We start from the raw sequence: 23,183 nt of genomic DNA on the forward strand, positions 1-23,183 counted from the left end.
TTTTTAATTTCTTCATGAAATTTTAAAAAATGAAAGATTTTGGGTATCTTATTTTTTTTCTCTTTACATAGTGAACATGGAACCTATAATTTTAAATTTAAGTTGGAATGAAATATCAAACTATTTTTGTCGATTGTAATTATTTTTTTATACATATTAATGTTAAAATAATTTAAAATTAATAAATATTTTAACTCAAATTTGAGAAATAATACTAGAACACAAATTTCAATCAAAAAATTATTTTAAGATCTTAGAATGTGTTTATCTCAAGGTTTGGATCTTATTTTTTGTTGGTATGAATCTTACCTTTTTGTTGATTTTCCTTTTCCTTGTGATATTGACTTGCATTGGTGATCCTATATTTCATTGTTTTTTATTACTTCTCTTAAAGAACACCTCAGACATATTTTGAATAAAAGGAAAGCTTCAACTTTATGGAATTATAAACATTGAAGAGGTACTTGAGTTGTGTTTAAGAGGACTTCTTGTTTTGAAGGAAAGTGTCATGGTAGTTCACTCTTCTTTTCCTTAGTTATACATAACTGATTTTTTTAAATAATTAAATTACTTCGTTCATTGATTTTTAAGGTCATGTGAACATCTTATGTTAGAGAATCAATTCATGTTAAAAAAGAGATAAATTTGCAATGTTTTCCTCTTCTCAGATGCTCTCGGTTTCTTTATTTGTCCTGTTCAGGATCTCTGTATTCTGTATTCATGCTTGTATCAAGGTTTTGCCTCAGAACCTTGAGATTGGTATTTTTGATGGTATTAGAACAATTGGATTGTTCACATGGTTAGATTACCTTATTTTAGGATAATACTTAAACAGTACTGGTACTACCATTGTAACTTTAAGCTTAACTTGAAACGTATTCAAGGCATTTCTGTTTGAATACTTCAACAAGTATAGTTGTTTTTTGGTAAATAGGAAACCAACTTATGCTTGGTTATGTACTGTATGGTAACTTGAACGAGGGTTGGTAATTTGGTAAGAATAATTATAAAGGTCACTGGTGTTGGTGTATATTATAAATTGTTTCATTTGGTAATTTGCTGAAACTACAAAAACATTTGCAATTCTAAGACAGCTTTTATGTTCTTCAGTTTGGATTCTCTATATTAGTATGCAGTTGTTGCTGTCAATAAATCAGTACCGTTAGATCAAGATCAGACCATCGATGTTATAACTTCAGTAAATATGATTTAAAATGCAATTTTGAATATGAGGTGTCTGAGATTAATCCAACAGTGTTGATTTCGTGACTGCAGCAACTGTGTTCTTTTTCAACTGCAGGGAATCTAGATTTATAAGTGCCATTGTTAGATATAGAATAAACTGATTTCATTAGTAAACTGTACATTGCTCACCTCATTAGTTATTGATGAGATACTTATCTCGGATGATTCATTTTAATTGATGTGTAAACATTGGTGCATTTGTAGAATATTGCTAAGTTATTTCATGCAAATTAGTGTGTTTACTGGAAGTTCTTTTTTCATTTTTAAGGTAGAATTTTTGGAACAATGAAAAAAAGAATGATGTGTGTGAATAGGTGAAAAGATTGAAGATGCCTTATGGTCGTGCTTCCAATTTTTGTTCTGTTTTGTTAATGCGTATAATACATAATATAGCTTCGTTAGGTCATGTATCATAAGCTTTCGCCAGAATCATTAGCATATGAGTATATATCATGGTATGGCTGATGTGCTTTGATGCAGGGGTGTTATGTCCACAATTTTTCAAATTGGCAGAGGACTAAATGCGGTTGACTGTAGAAGGTTATCAACGTTTTGGCTCGAAGCAAGTTGTTAATGGTGCAATTAGAAGAGATCCTACTCCAGCATTGACAGACTGAATCACAACTTGGTAATTTATTTATTGGTTTTGTACATGTCTGGTTTTGATTGGTGATAAATAGGTTCAGAACTTATGCAGTCTATTGCCTCAATTGTTTGAGGAATAATCCAAGGAACAAAACATGAAATACAAGGTAATATCATGCCCTTTCACCAATATATAGTTGACTAACTAATTTAAACTTTCTTAGTATGTCACCATTAAAGTTTTCAGGGATCAAACATTTAGTGTTAGTGCTGAAGAACATTGATCATAGTGTTAGTGCTGAAGAACTGCGGCATCAGTTTAGCCCAAGTGGCACAATAGTGTTTCTCTACCCTAGACGAGACCGAAGTCTATGAACAGTTCTAATGATTAGTTGAGTTGCATTGATTCTCTAAGCCACTAAGGTGGTGTTAGTGTAAACATTCATTTGAAATTTCAATATTTTTAAAGGCTAGGCATATGATCTCAGGTACGATTCTCTTCGGTGTCAATTTAGGTGGGCTAATTTTGCTTCTTCAAAAAAAAAAAAAAAAAAAGGTTGTATAGTACAAGTAGTTTGTTATGCGTCTGCTCATACACACTCAAATTTGTCCTAGTAGATGAAATGTTTAAAATTTGTATCTACGGTAAAATAAATTAATTGGTTTAAAATACATAACTTATATTATATTTTCATTGTTCTGGAAAAACATTCAAGTGTAATATTTTTTTAAAATAATTAAATCCATTTCTTGCGGATTTACCAGCGGAAAATTATTTCCTCGGATTTTCCTGTGTTCTATGTTGCATAAGTACCTGCGGATATGTTCTAGGAAACGTATACATGGGCAGGAAAACTCCATTAACACTGACCAGACGTTTCCTGCGGATATTTCATGCAGTATATCCGTAGGAATATTTCATGCGGATCCTTAAATCCTTAAATCCTTAGGAAACAATTTCCCACGAAGTATTAACTGGGACCTTACTCCCTGGCAAACTCCGCAGGAAAATGGTTTCCTGCGAAATTTTAACTAGACTCCGCTGATAAATCCGCTGGACAATCGAGAGTTTCTAACTACACATCATTGTTGTAATGTCTCAGACTAATTTGGTTGATAGTTTATTAAAAAAAAAAATATGGCCAAATATTCACAATTTGAAACATCACAATAATGTATAACAATATCATGAATTAAAACAATAATATTATTGATTAATACCAACAAAAGCAAGCCACGACAACCGAATAAAATTAATTAGGATGGGAAAAAGGCTCTAACAACTTTATGGGTGCACTTTCACATTGAAAAGATAAATTTATCAAGGGATCCTGCTGAATAAAAGTTTAGATGTTGTCTTATTGTTTTGCTTGAGAAATAAGAGAAATAGACTTTTTAACTCTTCCGACAGGTGCTTCAACAAAAGACATGTCCAATGTGTTGTTTCAACACAATGCTATTGCAATTTATCTAGAATATATCATGAGTATTTTTCATAGAATCAATTACTTTATTTGAAGAATTAAATTCTTCAAGCTTAGAACCTTTGTTGTCTTTTCTCTCATTTTCAAAGACAACGAATGTTCTAAACGGCTGTTTTGTATTTTTTTTCTTCATCAATAAATGGATTTCAACTTTGCAACACTTCAGATTTTGTTACAATTAGTTCCAAAATCGTCACTAAATGATCAAGGAAGATAATTGTTCAAGCCATAAAAGTTGTAGCTGTTACAGCCAGCCGTAACAAGAGGCCACAGGCGTAAAAACTGGAAGACTTTATTGTTGTTTTTCATTTGCCTGTTTGTGTGGCCCCTTATGTTTTGATTTTTTGGCAGTTCTGGACCCCCAAGGCAAAAAAAAAAAAAAAAAATTGACACGTGGCACTTCACTTAGGGTGACACGTCAGCGTTGACCGAGTCAACAATGGACTGGGGGTCCAAAACTGCCAAAGAATCAAAACATAGGGGGCTGTTTTGTATTTAAATTAGTTAGGGGTGCATAACCGCAACTTTTGGAAAGATAGGGGTCTAAAAGTGAAATTAAGCCTTTTATTTTTTATGTTTTTCACAGAATCTCTTCCTATATTTTATTTACCTTGAATTTTGATAGTGCCACCCAGATAAAGTGGCTGCTTCAGTGAGAGCATCTTTCTATTTCTGCAACTTGTCTTTGTTGTGCTTCAAATTTTGCTTATTCTTTGCAAAGGCTTGCTTGTAACTCCCAATTTGATTCCTCACATGTGATGGATCTATTTCGTAGAAAATCGGTATCACAATTTGTCCCTGATCTTTCTTGCATTCTAGAATCTTGACGAGTTCATTCAAGCATCATTTAGAAGAAGCATAGTCTTTCGAGAATATGACTATAGATGCATCTGACTCCTCAATGGCTTTGATCAGTGCTGATGAGATCTCGTCTCCTTTTTCAAGCTCGCTGTCATCTACAAATGTCCTAACGCCACTCCTTTTCAGAGCTTCATTAAGATGGCTTGTGAATTTGCTACGAGTATCCTCACCACAAAAGTCAATAAAAACATCAAATTTTTTCGAAGCCACCTCCAAAGAAGATGAAGAAGAAGCACCTAGAATTAGTTGCATAGCCATTACAACTGATGCACTGCATTAATGACAACTTTACATTCAGAAAAACAAAAACAAGAAAGGAATAAAAAATAGATAAGTTAAGAAGAGAGTGTGAAATAAAAACGTTGGGAAAATGGAAAGAAAGAAAGAAAAAAAAAAGGCAAAGGTAACTAACTATTACGTTTACGATGCAGTAGCAGAAAGATGACACTGATATATGATATGTCAACGTTTACTTGATTTTAGAGTGTGCCCTCTTAAAATTTCAGATTCGATTTTCCTCAACGTTAGTTTTGATAGGTTATCATCATTTATATATAAAAATCACTACATCAAGTCTAATATAAGCACTAAAAATTCTAATTTCATCAAAACAGAGTTAGGGACGGAGAGGACTAAAAGTGTATTTAAACCAATTTTTTTAGTAAAATGAATGCTTATACATCGAGAATTAGGGACAGAGAAAAAGAATATACACAGATACAGACAATAACTATAATAAAATGAACGAATAATAATAGAAAGAAGAACAAAAGAAAAGGCAAAGCTAATTACCTCTGCTCTGGTAATCAAGTAGTAGGAGGCTGAATGATGGATGTGGGTAGTTCAACTGTTGTATTTTGACTCAAAAATGAGAGTTGTGAAAACTTGGAATCGTGACACGATTACGCAAGCGTGTCACGATTTTCTAGGCAGTGAGCATATTTTTTCTGGGTGCTCAATCGTGACACGATTTTGGGAAAACGTGACACAATTTTCGGCTTGCTGGGCACGTTTTTAGGATAAGGTTGGTCGTACGCACCAACCATGTCACGATTTGGGAAAACGTGACACGATTTTGCCCGGATCTGAACACTACATATGCATTCTTTGACCCATTTGTTGGATAAGCTTGGTGAATCTCATGGAAACCAAAGGAGAGAACTTTCAGGGTATGTAGATACTAAAGGTTGAGGGTCTTTGGATGAGGTTCAAAGCTTCAAGATGTGAATCTTGGAGAACCAAAAGAGGGAGCTTTTGGGAAAAGGGTTGGTGCCTTTTGGGGAAGATCCATGGGGATGGGAAACACATGAATGGAGAGTCATTTGTGAGCAACTTGGGTGAGTCTTGTGAAACCAAAAGAGAAGATCCTTAGTGAAATCAAAGGCTATGGATTGGTTCTCTTTTGGGGTTTAGATTCTAGAGTTGGGAAACAATTGTAAACACCTTGGGAGAGTGAAAATTAACGAGTGACTTGTTCATTGGTGAAATTGGGAAAATGGGTTGAAATTAGGGTTGTTCTTTGTGAGCTTGTTGAAGTTAATTTCTTGTAACTCATTTTGTATCTCTTTGTAAGAACTCATTATAGTGGATTGGAGAGGTCAATCTCTCCCCCAGTATGTTTGTTGGACCGAACTGGATGAACATTTTTTGGTGTTGTTATCTTTTTTCTACTCTCTTTATCTTGTTTATCCTTTGGTTAGATTGTGGTTTTGTTAAACACTTGTTTTCTAGATTAGATCTAGATTGTTATTGTTGCTTGTGGTAATTTACATTTGATTATTGGTTGTGATTGATACTTGCTCCACGAATCTAAATTTCATTGATATGAAGTTTGGGATTTGAGTCCGGAATTCACAACATCAACTTCAAAGCTAGGAGTTTATGGATGTGGGCATTTCACAATGCTTTGGTCGAGTGCTCTGAGGTAGTAGTGTATATATATAAAAAATTTATTACATTATTATTATTCACAATCAAAATATGAAGTGTTCCGTGGAATGTTACAGGAAGTTTCGTTTGCCCTAAAAGTGGTTAATAATTAAGGGAACTTCTATGGTACACTCACAATTTTGAGTGTACCGGTACTCTTGTTTCATAAAATATATAAATTAAAGACCACTTTAATGAAATAAAAAGGTATTTGTCAATATTTATATTTTAGAAAACATCATTTCATAAGAAAAACTATCATTTCATTGTTTATAAGGATCATATTACAAAATTTACATTTTGTCATAAAAAATAATCAATATCCATTGTTATGAGTAATAAAAATTTTTAAAAATTAAATTTTATTTCGTCGAAACTTTTGATAGATAAAATTTAATTATCTTAGTTGTCAATGATAGAAAATAATTATTTTTCTTCAAAAAAACAACTCATTTATTATTAATTTTACGATTTGGTGTACCATAGAATTTGCCAATAATTAATTACTAATAAATTACTTTTCGACGCACAATAAGCTTCTTTTTTTAGACTGTCCGCTGAGCAAAGCATTTACTTGACCTATTCAACAAAGTAGTCTTTGAATTCCTCATGGTTTGAAACACACATTCTCCTCCCTTTATAATTACAAAAATACTACTTTCTCACCATTTTATAACTTTTGGTTAACTCTTTAGAATAATTCTGTCAAAAAAATTCTTTTACTAAAATAACCTTTAATCGTTTCTCACATTTACTATCTCCTTCACTGTTATCAAATGTCGTCGGCAATTTTTCCATGTTATGAGGGTTTTGGAAACCACCGATCCAACAATTTGTCGTCTTGACCTTTACACACATATCACTAATTTTCTCTCTTAAATATCTAACCCCTTTCTCCCACTTCCCCTGTTATTAACTTTCTTCCCTACTAGCATCAAATCTCACATGCGAGTTAGAAATTGGGGTATGGACCTCACAGGGTGTGAACAATGGAAACATGAGTCCAAGACAGTGGTGTTTCTTGTGCGGTGGTGATATTTTGGCTGATCTCATGAATTACTTGCAGAAAAATAAATAAAAAAGATATATTATTTGCAGTTGGTTCATTTTCTTAAAAAATAGTTGCAAAGAAATGTTTGTAGCTGCAGTCAATTGATCAAGCAAGAATAGACAAAGGAATTATATGATTAAAAAAAATTGAAAAGGTACTTTTTTCGGTACAATTGAAAAAGTTACTTTTTAACAATGAAGTTTATTTAACGGCAGTTAGAAAATTTTATGGAAAATTTTAAATTGGATTAAATTGAACTAGTTTTTATTGAATAAGGGAGGGGACATAGTATTTTGAAACATGAGAGGATGGTAGTGTAATATTAGTACCTTTCAGGAGAGGTGAGTGTATTTTACTCTTTTAAATAATGTATATTGGTAATCATTTATTATAATAAATTTTGCTTGGCTTCACAAAAAATGCTTATTAGATTTAGAATTGTTAGCGGCCAACATTCGAGAGGATTTAGTCTCACATCGGATAATAGATATGATTTTTGAGAAGAGTTTATAAAGAGGAGGCACTCATTACCGTACAAGCCGATTTTGTATGGATGAGTTAGGCCTCAATATTTGTGTCAAGAATAGTCTCACCAAGGGAGAGTTGAGTTGGTACAATTTCTTGTGTTTGGTTGAAGTATTTAGCATCAACAAGTTTAAAAAATAAAGCATTGTAGTACTAGTACTTCTTAGTTTATACCAATCTAAATGGAAACAAGACAAAAATTAATTAGGTGTCGGCTATCATAAAGTAAGAAAATTGTATATATATGAATGAAAATGGAGACAAGACAAAATTAGGTATCACAAGTCATAAAGTAAGAAGTTTTATATATATGAATGAAAAGTTTCATTCAAGTAAGAAAACTCAGAATTTGACACCAATGGGAGAGAATAGAAACTTTGACCCGCGTGAGATTACTATGAATCCATGACAATAATAAGACTTTATAAATAAGTAGAAAAAATAGTAAAATATCACGACTTGCCACATCATAAAGCCTAAGAATACCATGAATAAAAATACAGTCATTATAATATTGATTAATACCAAAAAAAAAAAGCAGAACACAAAAGAAGAGAGTAAAATTAGGAAGATTTCTATAATGGTAAAGTCTGTAACAATATTATCGATGTACTTTCACATTGAAAGGATGAATTTATTATAAACATACAACTTTATGTTACTAATCAACTGCATCGATGAGAACTACGATGCTGTCTTATAGTTTTGCTTGAGAAACAAGATAAATAGAATTTTTGACTCTTCTAGCAGTAGCATGCTTCAACAAAGTACCTGTCCAATATGTTGTTTCAACACAATGTTATTACAATTTATTTGACATGGTTTTTGAGAATATATCACGAGTATTTTTTGTAAGAATTAATTTCTTCATTCGATGGATTAAATACTTTTAAAAAAATAAATAAATAACAAACTTAAAATTAGAGGGTGAAGATCCATACCGATTTTGAACGTTCATGCAAAGATTTATTATTCAAGTCCTCCTCTTCTTCAGCCCAAACCTAACTTCCAAATCATACAAGGAAGAATCCACAATCATTTCCGACTTCAGCTCCGATTTCTCGGTGTTGTAGCCCATCAGAGACTTGAACAATGGGTTGTAATTCAACACTTTCAGATTCCAAGCTATATACAGGGAGGACCCCACAACCCTTTATCCCATCGGTTGACCATTCTTCTGCCTCGTTAGCACGACACATGAATTCACATGAAATACTGCAATGATCACCTTCACTTTCATTCATAGTCCAGTCCAGCCTTTCAAAACACCATATTTCTGTGAAGGAGCTTAATAATACATGGTCTTCAGTTAACATCTCAGCACTAACCACTTGATCCCAATTGAAGATTATTTTTCCGTTTTGAAAACAATCACAGCAAACAGATTCGTAATAATCACCATATCTCCCAGAAAGAATGATGCAAAAAATCAAAGCGGACAACTTACATTTGGGATCAAGAGGAATAACTATTGAAGACTCTCTTGTAAGAAAACCAAACTTGTCCGGAACATGGTCTCCTGGAAGGAAAGTGAAACCAAAATTAGTATCCAAAATTCTATCCCCTTCATTGTCGATGGTGTGGAGTTTGTGTAATATGTTCTCAAGCATTGGTCGTTGAATGGAATCAATGTCCAGATCAGTGCAGTTAATGGCTCTCAACTCTGTCAAGGATGCAGGAAGCTTTGGTAGGGACTTAAGTTTCCTGCATTCATCTAAATTAAGGACTGCCAACTTTGAATTGTTTTGAATGTTTTCAGGGAGAGCTTCTAAGTTAGAACACGAACTCAAATTTAGTTCTCTTAAACACCGCAGTTCATCAAGGATTAACGACAAATTTGATGTATTGATTTGTGGGCATCCTACAAGTTCCAGGTCCATAAGATCATTTGATAACTTGCTCCCAATAATGTTAAGCTTCTTACATCTACTTAGACTGAGACAACTTGGACGAATTTGACCGCTGCTCTTACAAAACATAAATGACCAACATTCAAGTTTAAAGGTTTGTATTAAGGACAACTCCTCCATTTTCTCTGACATCATTGAAAATTCCACAAGAGATGAGCAATCAGTAAGATCGAGTCGTCGGAGAGATTTGGAAGAAATGTTGGTTTTCAGGCTTTCAATATTTTTGCATCCTCTTAAAAGTAGAGCTTCAAGCTTGGGGGCAGTGAGAATGGATGGATGGAGCTTACTCAAGCTCTCACAAAAATCAAGACTTACAAGACTAAGTTTTGGGGCCCTAGATAAATCTGGCATCTCGATAAGGTCTTTAGAGTAACAAAGGTCAATGCTCTTCAAATTGCCAAGCTTCTGTAGCATGAAACAAACATCACATTGTTTAGAGACCATTAAAATTAATTCATAGTCAAGCATGAGTCTTAACTAAAAGAGAATCTAAACATAATTAACCATATAAAGAAGATAGGGATATCAGCCTAGCTGCAGCGTGACTGTGTCAATGGGCTTATAGGAATGCACCTTTCAAAATTATCAAACACATTAATTAATTTGTACCTGAATTCCATCCCAAAGCTTTTTTAGCTTGCTACCGCGCATTTCAAGTCTTACAAGCCATTCAGCAGAAAAGGTCGATGGCAAGGACTCAAGTGGAAATCCAACCCAATAAAGGTGTCTCAGTTTATCAGATAACCACTCAAGACCTTGGAGGAAGTGCACATTGTAGTGTTTTCCTTCATCTGGCAGCTGCATTTTGTTGAATATATGAAGACATCTTAAGTTGGTCATGCTTTTAAAGGAATCAGAGGTCAAGTATAGATCTCTAATTTCTGAAATGTCGAATATGATGACTTCAACAACTTCGGTTCCCTAAAAAACAAATTTAGAATAATAATTAGCAAAGTTTGTCATACATATTTATCTTGCTTATATTTCATAATCAAATATACACATGCACTTTTATATAGAAGAAATTGAAACCATCCCCTTACCTTTTTATATTTCAATGTATCACAAACTTCCATGGGATCCCACAATCGACTTCTACTTCCAGGGTTTTTAGGAGATTGTTGCTTAACAATCTCTCGTCCCATTTCTACTAACAAATCATGCATATCTATAAGATTACAAATTCTAAATACTATGAGAGCCTTATTTGAAAGGACTTCAATCCCACTTTCAGCAAAGAAATTGCTAGCATCCGATAGAGTTGTTAAGAAATCTCGGTCTATGTATTTTCCCAAAAAGAAGAAGCATACTATGTCTAAAAATATATCCTGCTGAGTACAATCTAAACCATCAAAACTTAATTTTAACACATCATGAATCCTTCGATTGGGTATCTTTTTGAGCTTTTCCAGTTCACTTTCCCACACTTCTTTGCTTTTGGTACGAAAATTTGTACCTAAAACTTTTAAACCTAGGGGATTGCCTCCGCAATAGCCAATTGCTCTTTTTGATAGATCTCCATACCCAATTTTAGGATATTTTTCTCTGAAAGCCTCCAAACAGAATACCTCGAGAGATTCATCTTTGTTCAATCTCTTGACCTCATATATTGCACATTTATTAAATTGGCTACATACCTGCTTATCTCTAGTTGTGACAATGACTCTACTACCTGGTCCTAAGCAATTATTAACTATGTTAAGATTTTCTGCTTGCTCTAAGGTTGCCACATCATCCAATACAATTAAACTTTTTTTACATACAAGTCTTCTCATGGAAATTGTGGTTTCTAGATTAGGTGCATCGGGACGAAGCTCCAACAATTTAGAAAAAAGTTGATTACGTACACCTTTGAGTCCACATCTGGTTGATTCTTCGCTTACATTTTCGAGTAAACAATGATGATCAAATTGGGAACACAGTTTGGAATATAAATGTTTCGCAAGAGTGGTCTTTCCTATGCCGCCCATGCCCCATAATCCTAGGCCTCTAACATCATTTGACCCAATTTTCAGTAACGATTTAACCTCTTCATACTTTTCCTCAATTCCAAAAAGGTGCCCATTAACTTCAAATGGGTGTCTCAGATTCAATTTTTTCAAAACGTCTTCGATGATGTATTTAATGAAGATGGAGTCATTCCTACCATATAAAGAAGAGAAATGAAGGTCAACATTCTTGTTGTGCATATATTAATTACATAAAATTTATGACCAAGATTGTAGAACAAGAAAGGAACATAAATTATTTCAAAAAGTGATAAATCAAAGACAGAGAGAAGATAATGAATGTTTTAAACTTCTATTTTATTCATATATAGAATTAAAAAATAGAAAACAAAAGATGAACATGATTTGAAGTAGTTATATATATTAAAACTTTGGAAACAGAGTCATGACATGAATAAAAGATGTATAATTTATTTTATTTACTTGTAATTTTGAGAGTACCACCCAGCTAAATTGGCAGCTTCGGTGAGAGCATCTTTCCATTTTTGCAATTTGTCTTTGCTCTGCTTCAAATCTTGTTCATGTTTTTCAAAAGCTAACATATAACTTCCTTTCTGATTCCTCACATGTGATGGATCTATTTCATAGAAAACAGGTATCACAATCTGTCCATTATCTTTCTTGCATTCTAGAATCTTGACGAGTTCATTCAAGCACCATTTTGAGGAAGCATAGTCTTTTGAGAAGATGACGATAGATGCAGACGACTTCTCAATAGCTTTGATCAGTGCTGACGAGATCTCGTCTCCTTTTTCAAGCTCATTGTCATCTATAAATGTTATAACTTTCTTGCTCAGAGCTTCATAAAGATGGCTTGTGAAGTTTCTACGAGTATCCTCACCACGAAAGCTGATAAAAACATCAAACTCTTTTGGAGTCACCACCCTCGCAAACGAAGAAGAAGAAGAACCAATACTTAGTTGCATGGCCATTGTAAGTAATGCCTTGCAGTAACCACAACCTTACACTTAAAAAAACAAAAACTGGGGATGAAAAGTAAGAATCAGATGACAAGAAAATTATTTGGCAAACTATCAAAAATCAGTGAAAGATGAAAAGTGATGTTATTTTTATTTTTTTTTATCGTTTAGATAGCAATTCAAGTTTTTTTTTTTTTTTTTTTGAAAGAAGATATATAGCAATTCAAGTTGAAATTATGGATGTGCTTATTTCATACATAGTGCTTTGATTGTGTGCTGTATAGTATTTTATATAGCATATCAAAGTCACATAAATTAAAATCTAAAATAGTAAGTGATATTTCATTCGCCATATATCATGATCAACATTTTTTATGCACTGTTTGCAAGTCTTCTCTTTTAGTTTAAAGTGGCCTTTCAGCAGCACTGCGGTTCTTATATCCCTTTGTCGCACACACTTCATTGGGTTGGTGTAGGGACTGCACCGTTACGATGTAGTTTTTCTTTACCAATACCACTACGATGTAGTTAATCAACAATCTGATATAAGAAAATTAATATGATAAAATTTTGAAAACTATTTTTAAAATATTAACATAAAATATAGTGTTTGTATTAAATATTGTTATTTTGTTTGTATTAAATATTGTTATTTTATATGTAAAATACCGTTAAATATTTGAATTACATTGTTTGCAGATTTCATGTATTAATGTCCGTGGAAACAATTTTTTAAGTTTCAATTTGATAAAATTTTGAAACATACTTTACTTATTTTGTTTCGATGATACCAACAATATAATATCTTAAAAAAACAAATGTAATAATTTTTTTAATGGCACCAACAAAATAACATTCTTATAATCAAATTTGCTTAAAAAAGAAAGGAAAAAAAGTCAGTCCAAAACAACATATTTTCTTTATATATAGAATAAATATTATCTTCGATGAAGTAATGGCTTATTATGGAAAGTGTACCAAAATTTGTATAAATAATAAAGTGATAAGTGAGCTGTCTCCACAAGAATTGTTAATTTATACTCCTCAATTAATTAATACTTAAAGAGAAATGTTAAGAATAGATATTTTAACACATTCTCTTTAATCGGTTAAAATCTGCATGGGAACCACCAATGTATATGATGCCCACATGATTTGTGGGGATCTATATGAATTTTAACCGATCAAAGAGTGTATTGAAAAGTGAGTGTTAAAATGTGTGTTGTTAACATTCCTCTAGTATTTAATTATGAGTAAATAGGCAATTACCCCCCTGAAATTGTAAGTTTCGTCAATTACCCCCCTGAAATTAACAAAACTTCAATTATCCCCCTGAAATTTCACAACGTTAATCAATTTACCCCCTCCGTCAAATTTTTCTCTTAATCAACATGACGTTTTGCAAATACCCCCCCTGAAGTTTTGCACTTATGTGCAAAATGCCCCCCAAACTTAAAAATTTATATTATATTTTTCTTAAAAACAAACAATTAATAGTTAAATATTAAAACTAACTATTAATTTTGGAATTTGGGAAAACTACATGCATATATACATCAAAATAGGCTTCAAAATGGGGAAAAATATGTATTTTTTAAAGTGACAATAATGGGATGATTTGTGGATTAATTTCAAAGGTAAAGAAATATATGTCTAAGTGTTTGACATTTCTCAATAAGTGTTCCTCTATACATACCGATCACATATTTCATTTGCTGATGATTTGTGTCTTTTTTACATGAATATTACTTAATATGCTACATATGATATGTCGGTCTGATAGTATTGTGGTGTGAGCTAGATTGTATACGATGAATGATTGTCTCTGCCTGAAACACAAACAAGAAGTTAGAATGAAGTTTTCTATAAAGTGTGTAAACAAGAACAAATCATATGAAAATATTAGGGGTTGTGTAGTTTAAATGGTTTGAGCAAATTGTCGAAGGAGTTGGAGGAGTTAAAAGACTAAATGGTGAAGGAGAAAATATAAATTTAAAACTGATTATTAATTTGTCTATAAACCTCTAAAAATAATAACTTGTCTATTATAAATAATCATTATTGTCACTTTAAAAATACACATTTTTCCCTATTTTGATGTATATATGCATGTAGTTTTTCCAAACTCCAAAATTAATAGTTAGCTTTAATATTTAATCGTTAATTGTTTGTCTTTAAGAAAAAAATAATATAAATTTTTAAGTTTGGGGGCATTTTGCACATAAGTGCAAAACTTCAGGGGGTATTTGCAAAACGTCATGTTCACTAACAGAAAAATTTGACGGATGGGGTAAATTGATTAACGTTGTGAAATTTCATGGGGGTAATTGAAGTTTTGTTAATTTCAGAGAGGTAATTGATGAAACTTACAACTTCAATGGATAATTGCCTATTTACTCATTTAATTATATGTAAAATTGGGGGGAGTTTGCATAGGATTTGGTTTCGGAATTAAAGTAAACAAAGACTAAATTTATAAAATAATAATAATAATAATAATAATAATAATAATTTAATGTCACTGACAAAATAACGCTTTGTAATCCTTCTTCTTCGCCTCTTTGTACGTTGCATCTATTCCGTTTTCACCCGGCTCCTCCACCTGAAGTTCACAACCTCCAACATGTCTTGAGATTGAAATTAAAAGAACCTTCATTTGTTAGTGCAACCTTTCGTAGTTCATTCATTCTATCGAGCATGAAAAGATCACTTCCAAGAAAATCATTTGAAGTTGCTGTCATGATTGCAAATCTTGTCACGGCCGAAGCAAGCTTACGATACCAATTATTGGAACTGCAATATACTTTGTAATTTGAGATAGAAAACAAGAAAGATTTTGGATATGCTTTCTACTATTGAAATAAATGAGAATGGATTAATAGATGTAGAGAAGCTTATTTATATATAGACCATACAAGTCCTACGTAGGTTACAAACTCTAGCTGCACAAAACAGTTACTACACAACTTAACTACATTTAACAAACCTGAATTAACTAACTTACAACGGTATATACCAGAAGCCATCTACCTAGTTTAGTAACATTTATACACAAAATATGCATACACACATTAAAAATATTACCTTTTTGTTAGCTTTTGTAATGGCAGCAGAAGCAATAAGCTCAAAAATAGAAAACAGAAATTAGAGAAGAAAAGAAATGGAAGAGAAAGGGACAATAACAATGTTTACTATTGTTGTGAATTCCGGTAAAAAAATCACACCAATGAATAACAAAGATGTGTGGAGCAAATGAAGTGGTAATCAATGTGTAAAGTGTCTCCAAGCAACAACAACAAAAACAGACCTAGATCTAAGTATAGAGCAACACCACAAGCATAAAGATAAGCAATGAAAGAAAGGAACAAACACACCGAGATTGTTGACCCAGTTCTGTCCAATATGACCTAATCTGGGGGAGAAAGCAGCTCTCCAATCCACTATGATGAAAGTGTTACAAAAGAGTTACAAGAAATTAGCTTACAAACTTACACAAGAACAAGACCTAATTTCTACCCATTTTGTGTCACTCACTCTCAAAATATGAATCCTAAGAGAAAACACAAAAGGAAGCTTTTGATCCTTCCAATGGTGAAATCTCACTACCCAAGGTGTTTACAATGTTTCCCAACCCAAGAGATCCTCACTACAAAGACACTCAACCCTAAATTTACCTCCTTTGTAATCCAAGTTTCTCTTACTTCAAGCTCTCCTTCAAAATCTGCACAAGAACACTTATATAGCAGTCTTCAGCTGTCAAAATTGTGTCACGTTTTTCTAAACCGTGACACGATTGGTGCGTACGACCCAAGGTACGACCAACCTTATCCTGAAAACGTACCCAGCAAGTTTGAAAATCGTGTCACGTTTTTCCAAAATCGTGACACGATTAAGCACCCTGCAAACCATGTTCGCTGCCTGAAAATCGTGACACGTTGATAAAATCGTGTCACGATTTCTCTGTTCTTCCAAACCACAAATTTGAAGCCAATATACAACATTCTCCACCTTAACTTCTAATTTGGTGGTGATGTCAATAACAATTCAGTCTCTTCATACTTTTTTTCAATTCCAACTAGTTCCTTATTGACTTCAAATGGCTGTCTGCGATCCAGTTTTTTCAGAACATCTTTGACGATGTCCTTAATGAAGTCTGGTTCGTTCCTACCATATAAATGGAAAAGGAAAAAAAAAGGTCAACATTCTTGTTGTGCTAATAATAATTATTTTTTAGGGAAATTATATTATAAAATTTGTTGCCAACGTGATTGCGGAAGAAAGAAGGAAAAAATAGATTTCATGGTATGAAAATTCAAAGATAGAGAAGGTAATTAATGTTCTATTTCTTTTTCTAGGCAATGAATTTCAAAAGCAAATTACCGATCGAAGAAGGATTTATGTTCATAGTAGTATTAAAAGTTTTTTTTTAATAATTATTACAAAAAAATTGAATAAGTATTTTGTCAAAAAAAATAAAAATTGAATAAGTATTAAAAGTTTGAAAGTACAAATATAACCCGATGATGGATAGTACAAATTCTTCTTTTTTTTACCAAGGATAGTACAAATTCTAAAAATTGTGAAGATATGAGTATTTGGGATACAACAAAACCCAACAGCACCTCTCATCCTTAGCCGCCTCCCTAATACGTAATAATACTATTAAAGAAAGGAAGGAGGGGTGGGTGGGTGGGGGGTTAGGTCAATACCCTCAAAAAAGAAAACAGAAACTAAAAAGGTTAGAAATGGCTACGAGAATCTATAATTAGGAAGCCCATTTCTGCCTTTAGTAAAATCAACTGTCAATGAAACTAGCATAGGTCGGAGCCAAGTAGTATCAGGCATGTCATGCCCCAATGTAACCAAAGCGTCTGCACCACAGTTGTCTTCCCTTCATTGAGATGATGGGAGGGGATAATTCTGAGAGATATCAATATTGCGATTTACCATAACATTCAGAGAAGGTGATATGGTTATTGTATCTTCCTGCTGCTCCGTGTATGCTTCCACGTTGATTGTGGCATTAATATCGATGTCATGGTGCTCATTTATATCATCAACAACCGGAATGGCAACATTGTCAATAGATTGATGTACTTCTGCCACCTCCAACAACACAACTTCATGAGGAATAGGCGCAGCAGTGGCTTCTTGTTGTGGTGTCTATTGTTGCGTGGTTTCCGAGGGAGGTGGGTTGTTTGTATGCTCCAAGTGATGTGTTGTATCTCCTTCAATGGTGTCGGACCCCAAATTTTGATGTTCAGATGGTACCTTCACAGTGGCCGAGGGTGATTGCTCCTCCACTGCAATAATTCCGTGATTCACTGCCTCCTGTGGAATATCTTGCTGCTGTATCGTAATGGTATGTGCCTCTGCTTCAGTAATTACCGGTTCTTACTAGTCTGAGGTGTTGCAAAAGCAATAGAGGAACCATTTCCCGACAAGTTTTCTTTGATAGGTGCCCAAGTTTGCTTTGGTACTGGTGCTGATTTTTTTCCTTGGACAATATTTTCTTTGTGCTCAATATTATCCTTCTTTGGATATAGCCACCGACATGAGGATATGTCATGGCCTATGGTATTACAATGTGTACAGTAATCCGGAAAGCCACTCATACGCCACCTCCACCTGAAACGCATACCCTTCTCTCTCAACCGTTATTTCATGAAATATTTGTCTTGAAAAGTCCATGTCGACAAGTATGCGTGCATAGTGCCCGTAGATGCGCTTGGAAGTCGCACTGTCAATAAGGAGTGGTGTGCCCAAATCACTAGCAATTTCCCGAAGCGTCCTATCCATCCAATATTCTTGAGGTAATTCCAAAATTCGGATCCACACTTGTGCATGAGTGTTACATTGCTTGTGCATATTAAAATCTTTTTCCCATTCAAACAAACGGAGAACACCTAATTTCAAATTAATAGTCCCCATTGCCCATGTCATGCACATATCCTTTTGAGATGAAAAAAAGAACTCATAGTAACCCCTGCCTAATGTCGTCATGGACCATGCCCCTTTTGTTTTCCACTAGTTATGAAGTTTAGAGTAGATGTCTTTTGTAGTGTAGGGTTTTTCGCCCTTATTCAGAACCAAACGTCCACAAAGGTTGCGTTTACAAAATCCATACCTTTCTCATATATGTCCTGTGTAATATGTATGCTAACGCTATCACCGCGGATCAAAGGTTGCGGTAGATTATCATTGCTTGCGGTAGGTATTGTCGAGGTAGACAGTGGTTGAGCAAAAGAAATTTTCTGCACTGGTTTGTGGGGGGGGAAGAACTGTCGCAGCTGATGAGGCATGATTCACAACGGTCCTTCCCAATGGTGCGGCCAGCTCAGCCTGCCAATCAAAGGCCATGGCTAGGCTGAACTCGGGAACAGGCAGAAACGCAATGAGATATCAGAAAAGCAGGTCTGAGCGGAATTGCAATCCCTAACAGAGCTCACAAATCGCAGATTATTCACGATTATTTAGTATATCAGAAATCACGTGAATCAATTGGTGGATGCCAATTGGAAGAAACATGAATCAATTGTGCACCAATTAAGAAACGTGAATCAGTTATGCACTATGTATTAAAGCTAGTTTGTGATCACAAGATTGGCAATGGATTTGGAATAAAATGAAAAGGGGGGACGGCGCTCATGCTAGATAAAAACCCTAGCAGAGCGTTCTTCGAAATCAATATTTGTTCAATGTTTCACTCTTTTCCATTTGTTTCATCCATTGATTAACTCATTGAATGCATTTATCAAACTAAAGAAATCCTAATTAATGGGATTCAATCCATCCATTTAAAAATATGGAGGAACACCTTATTTTAAAGATTCAATAGATCATCTCAAATGATAATACACATTCATTTGATAAATAAAATAATGTATTTATAAAATTAATCTAATAGCTAAATAACATGGGAAAAAAAAAACTAGAAACAAAAATATTAATTGTTTTGTTTCAAAAAAAATATTAATTTTTTGTGAGATGTCTTAAAATTAATTTAATAATTGAAAAAATTAAAAAATTGAAAATTAAAATTAATTTAGTTCAATAAATAAAAATTTGAAAAAAAAATAGAAAAAAGTAAATTTGAAAATTAACTTAAATTTTAATATAAATTATAATAAGACAGATCAACGTCGAAACACCACAAATCAAAGATGGAGCGTTGTCGTGAACCGCTGCAGATGGCTGAATCTCAGTTGTGGTCAATGTTGGTGGCTACAAGTTAACGTTGGAGCACCACCACCTTTTTAATAATTATTTAATCATGTATTAATATCAAACATTTTAAATAAATTATAATTGAAAATTGATTTGTGCAATTTTTCCTAATAGAAAACTATTTCAATTTTTCTTATTCTTATTAAAAACTGATTTTGGCCTAATAAAAAATTGTTTTGGGCCATGACAAATTAAAAAACTATTTTGACCAGAAGTTTTGATGCATTGATAACAAAATAATAATATACTTTTCAAAAAAAATAATAATGTAAAGAAAAACTATTTTAAACATACTTTTAAATTTTTTTAGAAAAAATTGTTTATTAAAGTCAAAAAAATAAAAATACACTTCGGATCAATTGCATATTCATCTTTTGAAATTTTAATAATAGATGGATAGAATAAATTATATAAATTAATGGATTAGATTGAATTTTTTAAAAGATTATTTATTAAGTTGTTAATGAATTAATGAATTGCTTTCATTCATCCAAATTCAAATCCTTCCAATTTATCCATTTTGTCCCCTAGCCTCAACTCCAAACGTAAACTTTCAATTGAGCACAGAAATTTCAGGGCTTATATGTTCCCGTTTATATTGCATATATTTTTGGCTAAACTGCTTTTTTCGCTCCTAAGTTTTAAAATGTTACGATTTTGATTCCTTATTAAAAAAATGAAAATTTTGCCCCCTATTTTTAGAGAAATATGTTCTTTTGACCCTCTAACTTTATGGAAATATGCTCTTCTAACCCTCTATCTTTAAGGAAATAAGCTCTTTTGACCATCTATATTTACAAAAAGTTGCAATTTTGGCCCCTGAGTTGGGACACGTGGCGTCTTCTCATTAGTTTTACAACGTTTTGTAAAGTTAATGGGCAAAAATTTCATTTTTTGTAATAGGGAGCCAAAATTAGAACATTTTGAGACTTGGAGGGCAAAAAGGTGCAATTTAGCCTATATTTTTTTAGGGGTTCAATATGCATAGTTGTTATACTATTATAGACAAGTCATGACAAATTAGATGGATAGTTCATTTTATTTTTTATGTTTTTCACAGAATCTCTTCCTATATTTTATTTACCTTGAATTTTGATAGTGCCACCCAGATAAAGTGGCTGCTTCAGTGAGAGCATCTTTCTATTTCTGCAACTTGTCTTTGTTGTGCTTCAAATTTTGCTTATGCTTTGCAAAGGCTTGCTTGTAACTCCCAATTTGATTCCTCACATGTGATGGATCTATTTCGTAGAAAATCGGTATCACAATCTGCCCATGATCTTTCTTGCATTCTAGAATCTTGACGAGTTCATTCAAATACCATTTTGAAGAAGCATAGTCTTTTGAGAATATGAATATATAGAGATGCATCTGACTCCTCAATGGCTTTGATCAGTGCTGATGAGATCTCGTCTCCTTTTTCAAGCTCGCTGTCGTCTATAAATGTCCAAAGGCCGCTCTTTTGCAGAGCTTTATTAAGATGGCTTGTGAATTTGCTACGAGTATCCTCACCATGAAAGTTAATAAAAACATCAAAAAAATTCGAAGAAGCACCTATATTTTAGTTGCATAGTCATTACAACTGAAGAATTTAGGGAGAATTTATTCTTGAGCAAATAATTCTTTTTTGACTTAAAAAGAATATATTAAACCTAACAACATTTTTAAAATGTTTAGAAATAAATTCTCCTCTTTATATTTTTAGAAATTTTAGAAAAGTTATTCTCAAAAATTAATTTAGTAAAACTTTAAACATACGCACTTATATCATGCTTCCACTTTTGTATTTTTTATAGTCTTCTTTTTATTTTGTTTTAAGGGTGTTTTGTCCTTTAAAAACAATAATTACTCTCTCTTCTCATCTTTTCCTTCTATTAAATATTACATCAAATCTACCATATCATACTCTCTCTTAACTACTTTTATCTTCACAGCTTCTCTTTGAAGGTGATGCCTACATTACCCCTTGATAAATTGAGAGTAATTCATGAATGTGCGTTAAACTTTGTTTTGGAGAGACCATGATTTTTTTTTTTTGGTACAATGAACATATTATCACTACAACATAATTGACATCTAATGACACTTCAAAATTGGTACTAAATCAAGAAAAATAATACTAATTAAATTTAGTAACAATTGTACAATTATTACTCTCTCTTCTCATCTTTTCCTTCTATTAAATATTACATCAAATCTACCATATCATACTCTCTCTTAACTACTTTTATCTTCACAGCTTCTCTTTGAAGGTGATGCCTACATTATCCCTTGATAAATTGAGAGTAATTCATGAATGTGCGTTAAACTTTGTTTTGGAGAGACCATGATTTTTTTTTGGTACAATGAGTGACACTTCAAAATTGGTACTAAATCAAGAAAAATAATACTAATTAAATTTAGTAACAATTGTACAATTGTTAGGTAAAGCTCGTGTTACTAAAGAGCTTTAGTTACATTTTATAGTATTATATGTAACATTTTTTTTTTGGTACAATGAACATACTATCACTACAACATAATTGACATCTAGTAACACTTCAAAATTGTTACTATATCAAGAAAAATAATACTGATCAAATTTAGTATCAAATGTTAGGTAAAGCCCATGTTATTTAAGAGTTTTAGCTACATTTTATAGTATTATATGTAACATTTAAAAATTGTCATAAAATGTTACATTATTGTAACATCTTTTGGATCACCGGTAACACTAAAAAAATGTTACATTTTGTAATTTTTTTAGAAGTTATAAAAAGTGTCACAAAATTTTGTACCAGAAAAAAAAAGTGTCGCAAAATTGTCCAACCTAAAACATTGTGAATCTACCAAAATATGTTACTAATTGAAGTAGATAAGAAAAAAATGGATTATCTATAGGAGTTTTTGTGCTCATTCCAAGCAAATCAAAATACTACATTTTGATCAACAATTTTGGCGGACGAATTTGACTAATCCTTGCAAATTTAAAGACGAATTTGATGATTTATTCCAAAAATTAATGTGCAAAGACAAAAGTTGTTTACAATAAAAAAATAATGTTACCAATTATCATTGTGAGGAATGACACTAGAGTTCACAACATCCACCACAATTTTGGAATCCAATTCAAAGATAACGGATTGCATGAATCGTGCAATAGCCAGTTTGATTGCTTCAAGAAGTCTGGTAGCTTCCGCCCCAGATCTATTATCAAAAATATTTAATTAATGGAGAATGTTAACCGGTGTCTCAGGGACAGAGTGCCCTATGACATTGGTTAAGCAACAAAAAAAAAAAGGTTTTATAAAAAGGTGGTGTAACTATTACTTAATCAAAAACAACAGTATTTATTTTCAATATGAAATTTATCCTTGTGAATTCCTTAATCAATGCCCTTGGAATTTTTAGTTTTGTACTTTGGATCGTTGACACAATAATAAAATGGAACATATTTAATC

General features: G+C 32.7%; 1 protein-coding gene across 1 annotated transcript; it reads right to left on the bottom strand.

Moving 5' to 3' along the window:
- Positions 1-8,240: 8,240 nt before the first annotated feature.
- Positions 8,241-12,722, bottom strand: LOC11429037 (disease resistance protein RPV1). Its single transcript, XM_024778558.2, has 5 exons — positions 12,023-12,722; positions 10,634-11,732; positions 10,200-10,511; positions 8,622-9,995; positions 8,241-8,451 (listed from the first exon to the last, which is right to left on the bottom strand). Exons 1-4 carry the CDS (start codon positions 12,529-12,531, stop codon positions 8,694-8,696), a joined length of 3,222 nt encoding a protein of 1,073 aa, XP_024634326.1. The 5' UTR covers positions 12,532-12,722; the 3' UTR covers positions 8,241-8,451; positions 8,622-8,693.
- Between the last annotated feature and the right edge of the window lie 10,461 nt (positions 12,723-23,183).

The sequence above is a fragment of the Medicago truncatula genome, chromosome 3 (assembly GCF_003473485.1).
Source record: "Medicago truncatula cultivar Jemalong A17 chromosome 3, MtrunA17r5.0-ANR, whole genome shotgun sequence".
NCBI classification, from domain to species: Eukaryota; Viridiplantae; Streptophyta; class Magnoliopsida; order Fabales; family Fabaceae; genus Medicago; species Medicago truncatula.